This window comes from Rhipicephalus microplus, chromosome 2 (assembly GCF_043290135.1).
Source record: "Rhipicephalus microplus isolate Deutch F79 chromosome 2, USDA_Rmic, whole genome shotgun sequence".
In the NCBI taxonomy this organism is placed as follows: Eukaryota; Metazoa; Arthropoda; class Arachnida; order Ixodida; family Ixodidae; genus Rhipicephalus; species Rhipicephalus microplus.
Window position 1 is genome coordinate 199,059,979 of NC_134701.1, and position 12,945 is coordinate 199,072,923.

The 12,945-nt window shown below is 45.4% G+C and overlaps 2 protein-coding genes across 3 annotated transcripts in view; both read left to right on the forward strand.

Moving 5' to 3' along the window:
- LOC142796483 (uncharacterized) overlaps positions 1 to 12,945 on the forward strand; it is a 122,388-nt gene that overhangs the window by 57,559 nt on the left and 51,884 nt on the right. The window lies entirely within an intron of this gene.
- The window catches only part of LOC119170494 (epidermal retinol dehydrogenase 2), a 77,875-nt gene that overhangs the window by 46,511 nt on the left and 18,419 nt on the right, over positions 1 to 12,945 (forward strand). For both annotated transcript variants that reach the window (XM_037421679.2, XM_037421678.2), the window contains exon 2: positions 4,464 to 4,825. In XM_037421679.2, coding sequence (XP_037277576.2) covers positions 4,464 to 4,825 — 362 coding nt within the window. The remainder of the gene's footprint in view (positions 1 to 4,463; positions 4,826 to 12,945) is intronic.

Here is a 12,945-nt window from a genome sequence, read left to right on the forward strand (position 1 = left end):
ATTTGCTCCTTTCGTCACCGCGTTCTGCTCGCTTCCAACACGCACGCTCGGCAGCTGACTCGTTTCCGCTTCTCTCTCGTACGTCGCGCTACTGCTAACGCATAATTAGGCAGTGACTCAGGTCGACTAAACGAGGCAGAGCGAAACACGAGTATACGTATCCGACATGCCCGGACGAGAATATAAATTAGCGACAGCAGAAACAGAGTGTCTCCCTCCTATATGAATCCATGGCAAGCCGCCTTGGTGGGTGTTCCCGATTTGCTTTCGAGCAGGTATCGGTACACGGCAAGCCACTTCGGTGCATGCCACGCGCCGAGGCTCACGTGAACATTGTTTTTGTGCCACCTACCTTGGCATAGCTTCCTTGCCTCTTCACCTCACTCGTATACCTCTTAGTACCTCAGCGTTGTTTTTGTGTCTACCTCTTGACTTTTTTATTTCTAAATCCGTGCGGGATGCAGGAAAAACGTATAAGAGACTTGCGTATTCCGCCTCCGTCTTACCTTGACGAAGTCGTATACAGCGGCGCCGAAGCGTTCACTCGTGGACGCATCGTTATTAGACGGTTTCTCGGGAGGAAGAAAGACGCCCCTGGCTCCTGGAGGGAAGTGTGTCGAAACGTTAGGCTTGCCACTGTGTATTAGCGTGTACCCTGCAACACACAGACCACAAAGAATCGGTGCATTTTAGCCTGTGTCCGTGCATTACTGTCACACCCTTCTGCGGTCCACGTCGTGCACCGCAGAAGGCTGTATACTTCAGCGACACATGTGCAAATGGTCACTGTAGAGTGTTAACTACGTGTTCAGTCGTGTACTAGATGTAGGATCGACTTAATTACCTTGCCGGTGGTTGTTACTTGGTCGCTGTCCGGCTCCTTATTTTCTATACTATTACATATCACGGTCTCTCAGTTCACCAAATTTTTATTTATATTTGGCAACATATGGGATGGTAGGCTACGTTAGAGCCGGCTGTCCCAACATTATGAGAGTAATGTACCAGATAAATGCGAAAACAAAAAAAAATTAAGAATAAAAAAAGGTAATCAGAGGTACTATGTAAGTACATACTACACAATGCTAACCGTACATTGCGATACATACGTCGCAATTTTAGCAAAGCCCCACTTTCCCTCAAGATTCTTATTTATGAAACCCTTGTGCGCTCGAAATTGGAGTACGCTGCTGCAATATGGAACCCTCACCACGAAAACCTGTGCACGTATCTTGAGCAAATTCAAAATAACGCTGCACGTTTTATTCTATCGGATTATCACCGTAAATCAAGCGTAACTGGCAGCAATGAAACACCAATTGTCACTGCCACCTTTATCACTACGTCGGAAGTACTTCCGCCTTTGCCTTTGCCTCAAGACCTACCATCACCCAGTACTGCGTAGTGAGCTCATTATGTCTCCCACATATAATTTCCTCTTGCATTGACCGCAAACATAAGGTTAAAGTTACTCTACACAAACACATTTGCTTGCTCCTTCGTACCGGTCACATCGAACGATTGGAGTCGTCTACCAGGTGACATCGTTTCCATCTCTGATCACTCTTACTTTACTCATTCTTTATCAGCTCACGTACCTCCCGATAGCTCTCCCTAATCACCTCATCTATTTCCCCTGCACACGACTTACTGTCTACACGTGTCAAGATGCCGCCGTTTTCCAGTAGGCTCTTGATTTTGTTTTATTTGTGTGACTTTTTAATTTTACATTTTTTTTTGCTAGTACATATTGTATAACTTCACCTCATTCACTATTTTCTCTTTGTGATGCTTGTGATACTCTTATTTTTATTTTACTTTTTTACGTTTCACTTTTGTTCCGCTTCACAGAATAGATATGTTATTTTGTTTTAGCTTCTTGTTCATATATAGCACGTTTTGTTTTGTTGTTTTGTATTTTATATGTTGTAACCTGCTCCCCTCTGTAATGCTTCGGCAATTCAGGGTAACAAAAATAAATCAATAAATGTACATTATATGGCTTATAATGCATGAATAAGCACAGTATGTATGGGTTCACCACTGTCATGGTGTTATAATAATAATAATAATAATAATAATAATAATAATAATAATGTAACTACGTTTTGATTTTCTACTCACTGAAACCATCGGCGTCAGCGCACCCCTCAAGACGCACCGGCACTTTACCCAACTCATTGAACTCAAGTTGAGCCAGCGCTCGCCCCTCCCCCCAACGCCTAAGACAAAGTTCTGCCGACTCCCATGACTGAAGCGTTACTGTATTAAATAATTTATGCACGATTATCGTTTAAAAGACGCCATGTTACAGCATGCGTTCTCCTCTACTTGATATTCATCATTTATTTTTATGTAATACTTCGACCCGAAAGGTGTGCAATATTGTATACCTTACGTCACGGTTTCTCGAACTGGGCTCCACGGAACCCGTGGGTTCTGTGAAGGGCATTTTTGCGGTTACGCAAGCGGTGACCACGAATGGAACGCGCTCTCGCTTGGACAAGAAAACTTGCAAGGTTTAACGAAGGAATTTTCTCCCTTTGGTGTTACGTGCACTGGCGTCGCACATTATATGGGCCTTTAGCATTTCATCTCCATTCCATCCCGCGGCTCATTCCGATTTGATAACCACATCTGGGGTTTTACATCCCAAAACCATGGTGTGATTATGAGAAACGCCGTGGTAGAGGGCTCCGTAAATCTCGACCGCCTGCGGGTTATTTGTGTGCACTCACATTGCACAGTACATTCATTTCGGCTCCACCTAAATGCGACGGCTGCAGCCAGGATGGAACCCTCGACCTTCGGTTCAGCAGCCTAGCGCCTTAGCCACTGATCCACCATGGTGGATTCATTTCGATTTTCCTTGCGCTAAAATTACATTAAAAAGTTAGGGGCTCCACGACACTCTGCAATCGAAATAGAGGTTCCCTATGGCCAGAAGGTACATAATTCCTGCCTTATGTAATACTTCGGCCCCTGTCGAAGTGTTACATGATGGAGGTAAAACAGAAACGCGTAGAGTGGCAACATCGATGCACATCTCTCAGATCGAAGGGGTGCTGCAGAAAACCTTTCTCTATCCTTTGTGTAAGCACAAGCATACAGCTCTTCTTTTTTTTTTTCTGCTAGCACGAACAGCCTTGTTGTACTAGAGCCAATTATACGCAGATAACCGCCGACTATATACCTTAGGTCATATTTATTGCCAACTGGGGTACAGAGTAACAAACTTTCATTTTACTGCGTTAGTTCCATCTGCATCACTAATTCTCCTGGTGCCATTAACATAATTACTAGCACTTGTCCTTCGCGTTTCCGAAGATGTTCTTTTTGTAAAGGGGGTTTATTGAAGGACTGAGCAAGCGGGTGGTAGCTCTAAAGGAACGCAGGCGGACCCAGATGACGGTGCTTGATCGCCGATCTCGTACCTTTTTCTTGTGTTGATGATAGCTGACCTGATGGTATCAACGTCTTTCTTATTCACTACATTTTTAACAGTTTGTTTCATACTGAAGTGGTTTCTTTTACATTTAGAATGACGTCTCATTCACTTGCTTAACGCGATGGTTGTGTGCCCTGAGGCTTCGCAGCCGTGCATCGTACCTGGAATTCGCTGTAAGGAATGCTGTGCTGACTCACGCACGTAGGAAGCTTTGCCATTTGACGTGTTCTTTTTTTTTTTTCAATATTTCACCACACGATTCGCCCCTCTGCAGTGGCAACATGGTTGAGATTTGTTCTGTCGGCTATGCGTGCGTTTATGAGGAGTACCGCGTACGTAATAGATTGGACATGACTTACGAGCTTGCCAGGAACGCGTCTTTTCGGCATGTTAGCGGGGCAAGTGCACGTTGTGCCACTGAACATGAAAAAGTCTGAATCGAAGTGAGTGTCGAAGTGCTCGTCGCGAAGTTTCACTCGCCTTGATTATGCGGCGGAACATCACCGTTACGATTAGGTATACGCGCCTTATTTTGCCGTCTACAGACCCATGTTATGCGTAAGAACGAAAAAGTCTGGATCGTTAGGCGTGATAATATCTGTTTTGTTGAGTTTTGTTTTAACAAATATTACCTTGCTTACAACGTTGTTGGGAAAGATGTTTCGATCTGCACGTCTGCCACTACCTTCGCTATGGGGCACACGTCATGCGACATAATTGTTGGGCAGTGGTCACCTAAATGGGCTGCTCAACCTTATACTGCTGTTACTGCAATACGAACCTCGGATCAACTAAGGAGATCGTTTACTATGCACTGTGAAGCCGCGAATCAATCAATCAATCAATCAATCAATTAATTGATTTATCCGACAGGCTCTTACATTCCCTCTTACAATCTCACTTGTTATATAGAATGCCTGCTCTTAGGCATAGTGCTAGGCATAAACACACACACAAGTTTGCTTCGTGTATGTAGTCTTAACAGCGAGCGATGTTGGCTCCCTCGTGTGCGCAGGTTGTGAAGGCCTTCCTTCCGGACATGATGGCAGCCAACCACGGCCACATCGTGTGCATCGCCTCGCTGGCCGGACTGGGCGGCGTGTGCCGGCTTACCGACTACTGCGGCTCCAAGTTCGCCGCGGTGGGCTTCCAGGAGTCGCTGGCCATGGAGATGGCCACCGAGGGATACACGGGCATCCGATTCACCACCGTCTGCCCCTTCTTCATCAACACGGGCATGTTCGCCGGCGTGGAACCGGGCGTGTTCGGCTTCCTGAGGCCCGAGTACGTGGCCGACGAGACCATCGAGGCCGTGCTCAGGGACAAGCCGCTGCTCATCATGCCCAAGGTCTTCTACACGCTCGTCGCGCTCAAGACGTGAGTTGGTCTACGCGGTATAGCCGTCGCGAGGGTTACTTTCAATCGCAGCTGGGACGGAGTAATCGTGAACGGTTGTTCTATGGCTGCACACTGGAGGCCGGGTCCGTGCGCTTTTTGAATGTTGTGTTTTAACTCGAATTTCGTTCGTGCTGCTTGCAGGTCACACGAGCACCCTGAATAGCGAGGTGGTGTAACTGTGAACTTGAAAAGAGCGCAAGGGAAAAGCTCGCGGTGGTACTACGGACAACTATTTCTAAAGCTGTTACAGAATGAAATGCTTCGACCGGTTCAGAGAAACTTGAAGGAGAAAGGATGTAGACCGTCGTCATACGCCCGGCTGCAGCTCCGCAAAAAACGATGTCTGGTTTCTTACACGTTTTTTTTTTTTTTACATCACTGTCCCCAAAGAATAAACTGCTACCGCGACACCGAGAAAACATTAAGTGCCCTGTAAAAATTTATTTAAAACCAGACTACAATTTGATAACGGACTTAAGCGGTCTTCTGAAACTCAAAGCGCTGGTTTGCGCAGCTTTGTGCAGGCTGCATTCTGCTGCTGCTTCCTCTCAAATACGGAGAAATCAGTGGTACTGAAGGCGGGCTGTCCCGATAAGCATTAAGCAATCAGGCCTCGGTACTGCCGTGGGCTCACTTAACAGGGCAAGCAGCACAGGGCAGTTTCTGCTAGCTGGTTTTATCTATAGCTGCGGGGGAAAGAAAGAAAACATTGTCGTATACATTAAGCATGTGCACTTCCGACATCGCGTTGACTGGTGCCATCCGCAATGACGTCAGTTATCGCGTGCTGCCGGTCGTAATTGGTCAGCCACAAAATTTATGTAAGTTTGGCTTGGAAAGCATCGGTATTGGGCGATCTCTGTAATCAGCGTTAAATTTGAAGTGATATTTATCAGGCTAACCTGTTACTCTGATGGACCTATAAGATAATGCGCAATTTCCTTTAGGAGCCGGTGACTCTGTACTGCGACTCTTGTCTTCTCATGTCAATTATGAATCTTCTCAAACCCAAGCGTGGCCCCTTCTGTATATATACTTGTATACTGATCTCAATAAGCGCTAACGAGAGAAAAAATCTTTGCGGATTAGCCCTCTCGTCTTTTAGTGCCTTCAGTGTTCGCCTCTCTGCATGACATTGCACTCGCACTGCACCGTGCACGCACTGCACGCTTACGCAGCACCTTACATTTCGTGCACCTTCATGCTTGCATTTAGTTTAAGCAATAAGTGGCACAAGAAAAAAAAAACTTGAAGTATGTTGGGCCGCATAAGCTTTTTCAGCCATTGTAAGACACACTGGAAGAAGGAATTCGGACAGCACGGTAGGAAGTCACAAACACTAAAGTACTGTTGTTTCGCTGAAGGGCGCTTTCAGCGGTACAAAAACATCAATTAACCAAAGAGCGGACGAAGAAAGGGCATGGAACGAACGCCTGCGTAACTTCTTGTTGCACTCGTTTACCATTACTTAATATGGTGAAACAACCCTTGCTATTCGACATTGCTACTCGGCTGCTTGGATGAAGCTCAAAACTTCACACCCTCGAAGTTCGCCTTCAAACAGCCGTATCACAGACGTATCACGTCACAGATTTCTCGGCCTTCTCGCTTTGTTTTATTTATTTATTTGTTTATTTCCCTTCTACCCGGAAGGATGGAGACAGTTGCAAATTTGGTGTTGTGTTTACGTTCGAATGCAATGACATTTTTTAAAGAACAATTATATTTCTTTGTTATTACCAAAATATAATCTCTATAATCTCTATAATCTGTACACGGAGGTTTGGTAACCAGCGAGCATGGGAACTTTACAAGAGTAGCGCACGTAGTGGGAGTAGCTCAGAATATTTCAGTCAAGGAGAAAATGTGATAATATATTGACGTGATGTGTATATTGTGTCATTGTAGCCTTTAATCACTATTGTATGAGCTTACAAATACAAACAAACAAGCAAGTAAACAAAAAAAGCATCCTAGAAGGATATCCTCTACTTCTGACGTAAAAACTGTATTAATCTGTTGAAGTGCATAGATAAGAATATTCTAGTATTAGAGCGACTTGCCGGCTACTTTCTGTGGCAATGGAAGACTTATTGCCAAAATTAAAAGTTCTATAGGTGATATAAATTGGACACAAAAAATAGAAGCACTCATAGAAAGTGACCGGGTGTCTATGGTTGACGTCAGCCATCGAAAGCGCGCGACATGTTACCTCTGCACTCAACTCTTCGCCTATACCTTTGCTTCTTCAATACTTCGCATAGCGGCTTTATAAGAATGCGTCCAACGTCAAAGCATGCACTGTGCTTACTGTGTCTCACGCGCCACCTCTCCGAAAGCAGCTCTATAGCTGGGCCGCCGCACGCACCAATTGGATGCGTTGGTCGAGATGCTGCGCCCAATCCAACCTCTGCTTCCCGTGACGTCACGCAGGGAACAGATCGTCCCTGTTCCCTTTCCTCCGTCTCACCTTCGTAAGTGTTTTTTTTCCCAGCAGCGTTTTTTGTTTGTCAACCTTGTGTTTTTCCACCCTGTGTATTGCCCACCTTGTGTTTTGTCAACTTTGTGTTTTGCCCACCTTGTGTTTTGTCCACCATGTGTGCTTGACACAGTTTTCCTCATTCTTCGCCAGAGGGCCATTGAATAACATAGCTATAGCAGCTATATCTGTAGCTGCCACAGTCAATTCATTCAAAGCTGTCGAAGGACTGTGGCTACAGAAACATGCTGCGTCACTTTGACGTGTCACCGAGGCGGCTAAGCAAAAAAAAAAGTAAATAAATAAACCTTTCGTAAAACAATGTTGTAAAGACGAATGTTACGTGAAATTCTTGTTAAGTTCGTAGGCCAAAACAATGATAAGAATAAGAGGCACCCAGGAAAGGTTGCCTAGATTGATATTGACCACCACATCCAAGCGCACGCGCTTTTTCCTATTTTATCCCCATTAAGGTAAGGCCCTACCACGGCCGGTAATCGAGCCTGTATCAATGCACACTGCGTAGCCCCTAAACTACCACAGGGAGTCAAACTGTAGCCTTGTAACTAAGGAAGGTTGTTAAGAAAACATGGCGATGTAAGCTAGGTATAGTAATAATGGTAATAGTTATGGTAATGATTACCCTGAAGAAAGCATAATGAGAATGAACACTGAATCGGCAGTCGTGACCGGCGAGTGACGAGCCTTAATTGCAAACCAAATGCTTCTTTAAAAAAATTAAATGTTTACAAAGAGAGATTGGTGCCAATGGGAGGCCTGCTACTCCTCTTTTCTTGAACAACAGTCGTCATTGCTTATTACAAAATAAACACAAGGCTACACAAAGGTACATAGCACAACACTTACGCACTGAGCCCAAGTTTTTCATTAAATGTTCTTCGTCTACTTCCTCTAAATAGGATCCCTCGTTAAATGTAAATAAACAGGAAGGTGATCTGTGTGGTCTTCCTATTTAGCAAGGCTGAATGAAAAAAAAGGCATGAATAAAAGACTCATTTTGCTTTGTTAGAGTGAAAACTATGGACAAAGAAAAAGAAGCAAAGGAAAGTTAAAAAGAAAGAACCTATTTGTAGTCTTTCTAACTGCAGTCCGAAAATACCGGCTGAATTTCGAAATGACCGCCAAAGTGGTTTTCGTTTGCTCTTAGCGTAACTTCGAAATGTATGTTTCTCTGTGCGGAACAGCGGAAAACTGCGTTTTGCGACACACCGTGAGCATGCGATTGCTTGGTGACTGTCAACCACTTGACTGCGCTCTTTACTTTTTTCCTGTTTTGCTGCTTTGCACTGCCGAACAAAAGTGTTGTAATAACGAACCTTTGTGCGTCCTGTATTTGTCCCCTGCTTATGTGCGTGCGATATATGAACCTTATGTGTGTGGAACATGGTGATGAAAAAACAAACACCTGTGAGAGCAAGGTAGTCGGTTGTATAGTAATATAATTTGCTAATGTTTTCGTCATATGAACATGAACTTCGTGGTTTACAGACATCCCCTCCGTAAATACTGTTTAGGCTTCTACGCATTTTTTCTAGGAGATCCCAGAGAATGGTAGTTAATACTCTTTGTACCCCCCTCCCCTCCCCGCCCCCGCCCCCTCAACCCAGGCACTAGAAAATCTAGTAGAAAATTAGAATAAATAGAGGGTACGTTTCGGGAAAAGCCATTATGCACGAGCTGTAATATAACTATGGGACACTCCCACATTTACTCACAAGTCTTTATACAATAAATATTTTCTCACTTTCTTTCATCGCACCGTAATCTTTGTAGGCAGAAATTTTTAGTAGAAGAGAGAGAGAAAAAAGAACAGCAGTTGGGATTTTACAGTGCACGTTCTGTTAAGCACAGCGTGCCGGGGCACGTTTCCCAGCCAGCAAATGAAGAATGCCGTGCGAGCAGTGTTCACTGTTCGTGTTACTAAGCGCTGAGCTGAGCGAGAAAGGAAAAGGGAAGAATTTTCCCATAGAAGATTCCAACCCGTTCCCCTATTGTTTATCGTTCGTTTCAACACTTTGACGAAAGTAAAGGGAAGAAGAAATAAAGTAAATATTAAATGCTTTCGTGAGTTGAGCAACGGTCTTTCTGCTTACATTTTGTTTTCGAAACCTCATTGGCTAGTTGCCAATGCGCACTTTCTCTGCTCACCGATTACGGACTGTACCACACGACGAGGGCGGCAGCGGCAACGCTTGAAGCGCTAGTTGGATCATGTTTCTCGCTCACTATGCCAGGAGGCGCGCGCAACTGCGCGACCACGTGATCGATTCGGTTGCGTACGAGACTATACACCGGTAGCCTTCTACCCCAGTTTGGCGTCCCACCCTTACCACGAACTAGTACACTGTACCACGAACACAGCCCCCGCCCATCTTTCTTCGCGGTTCCTCAGTACCACTGCGTTTCCCATGGCGGCTGCTGATAGCTTTGGGACGGAAGCCATCTTATAGTATTTACGCCTTATTTCGCGATTTGCAAGACCCGTCTGCGCCCCTGGTTGGCGCATACTGCTATATTGCGTCGTAAAATCTAACAATACGTTTCTTTTCTTGTACACACGACATGACATGGCTGGATGCTACTACTTTAAACATTAAAAATAGTACAGCTACCGGCCTTATCAGAACTTGAAGGAGCCGAGGAGAAAGGAATGTTCATTAAAGGAAACCGAGGGCGAGATCACTATCCTCATCGTCATCGGGAATGATTGGAGGTGCTTTACTATAAGCCACCAAACAACGCATTTTGTGGCGTATTCAACGTCATGGAGAAGCGTAAGCTGGACTATCAGCGTCATAGTCGCCCACAATAGCTTCACGGCCCATGTTCACAGAAACGCCTTACGCTGAAAATTTCCGTAAGGGAAATGCTTCAGCCAATCACGATGCGGAGCATATCGTAAGTGAAGCCGGCTGACCAATGAGATATCGCACTTACGACAGAGAAGTTTTGTGAATTCGACTCCATAATTCAGCGACGGGCCCGCGTACTTACGCATTGTCTAAAGTCCAGCGAACTTTGAGGAACGGCCCCGCGTGCAGGTGTGACCTTTGCCTGAATTTCACGCGCGTCCAGGCTGTGTACTTTAGAAAACTTAGGATGCGCTGGCGATCATCACAACGTGCCAACACATTTAACATGCTTCTCAGTGCATAGTATACGTTATATAATATGAGTATTGTGAGCCAGTTGTATAACTCAGTTGGGCTACTTTATATTTAGGTGCCCTCAGACTATAAAGTGCCCTAAATCTTCAATAATCTGTATTAACGAAATTTTCTTGTTAGCACCACAGTACTAACAAGAAGCCACGGTACTAACAAATTTTCTTGTTAGTGCCATGGCTCCAGGGGGGCAAGTGCCCCTTTTGCACCCCCCCCCCCCCGGCCTACGCCGGTGGCTCGGGGCATTCCCCGAGAAATGCTTTCAATAAAGGAAGTGCGTTGCCCCTCCCCCTTACAACTCCTTAAGCCCCCCATCCCTCCTCTACTTATTCAGCTTGTATATTCCGTATATAGGTTTCCTGCTACTATAGAGACCTCGTGATTCGGATAATATTATACGCCGAGGAAAAGAATACTAGAAAAGGGGGGCACATTCGAAGATCGACGACAGCCTCATTACTTGCGGATCTGCCGCTTATCGACGCAGCATCAATCCCAATGCGGCTGGCAAGAGGCGATGGCTTTTCCTTTCAACCTTCGTTACACCACGCCGGCCATGCTTTCTTCGGCCACGCGCGAGGCGGCGGTCAAGCGACGTGATCCGAAGCACGTGGCTTCTCTCGGGACGCCACTGACCGGCGTTCTATCTGCACTGCCGCCTTTTGTTTTTGCGGAAAGTCATTTAGGCTCAAAAGGACTGTGGACACAGTTCAAGGTTCGCGTAGTTAACTTGCGGTTTACACTGCGACAGCGAGAGAGTGGCAGTCGTCGAGGGCAAGGCAGGACACTGCCCGTGACACTGCCGCGGATAAGATCGATACCATGCCATAACGACACCTTATCGCGTGTCTTATCTTCACCGGAGATTGCGTTCCGAAACACGGACATGCCCGCAGTCGATTTTCCGAGAGGTGAGGGGGGGGGGGGGGGGTGGCTGCAAATTGCTGCGCCGTCTGGGAGCAACAGAAGAAGATGGGAGCACTGCTATGCGCTGCCATGTTGTTCAGCAGACTGCGGTGGTGCTGACGGCTCAAAACGCAAGATGTAACATTCGTTAGCTTATTATTTTTTTTTTGGCGACAGATGACGCTACAATCACCAGAACCCCGCGATTTCGGTGGACGCCGAGTTAGGATTTTGATGCTTGTGGCTTATGGCGGCTACCCAACTCGTACGATTGAACAACTCTAATCTGCACCACTGGTACGTGCATAACCTGACTATAAACACTAGCAAAAATTTACGGAACAATGGCTCAACAAAATAGGCGTTTTTTTCTTCATCTGTTTGTGTTGATGCTTCCAATCTAGCTAGCTGCAACATAAACTATGCGCCGGAACATTTATCCGGATGGTTATGTTCGTCAGACAAAACGAGAATATAGCTTTCTATAAGTTTTCGAGTCCCGTAAACGTCTGTGATTGGGTACATATAACACGGCATATATAATGCACGTGAATCAGAGGGAAACTATATTTAGGCCGCTTGAGCTGCACATCGCGAGACCGTATGGGTTCACAACGCCTTGCAAAAGATGGTTATTGATTTCACAAGTTTGATAAAATCGTCTACTTAATTCGGACGAACTTTCGCACTATATAGTTACGTATTAGCCTGGCCAGTGAATAAATCGTTCACACACTCTCACGGTTTTTTTTTTTTTTGCACGTTGACACGAATATTGAAGGTGAACACAGCAGCGCGAAAACAACTACAATACGAGAGAAGGTGTAAGTAAACACAACACAGGCGTGGGCATGACAGCGCTTGTGTTCTGTAATCTCGGTTACGTTTTTCCTGTGAGCCTGGTTGTCATTCAAAAGTGCCTCTATACCGACTTGCCCCGTTTCCCGTCTTCTTGAAGAAGTGTTAGTTTGGTTGAGTAAAGTGCGGGGTATTAGCAAAATGGATGAACAAACTAATGAACAAGGGAATGAATGAATGACTTTAGCGTCTAAGCCGTTGTGCTCGCTTTGTGGCTACCGGCGGCGCCCCTAAGTAACTGAATGTCCAACATATTGATAAAATGTCCCCGATTATATAATACATGTGCTCGTTCTAAACCTCAAAAGCTACATCATATGGAAAATATTCATATTTGCTCGGTTCAGGGAGCATTAATGAACTTGCAATTATGTGCACTGTAAAGAAACAATAAAAATTAACCGGCTTTTATAAGACATAAAGGGCCCCTAAACCACTCCAAGTTCGAAAATACACTTTTTTTGTATCTCAAAATGTTGTTAGGGGCCCTTAAAGACCCCTTTAAGGTCTCAAGCATTGCGTGTAAGTGCTAAGGTGAGACATATATCGGCACACGCGGTCTGTTGAAGAAGGTATGGAGCTGGCAAATAGTCATGACGGCCAGCGTAAGCGAAACACGCACAGAGAAGCAGACGACGACACAGCTGCTGCATCGGAGTTTTCTTCTCTGC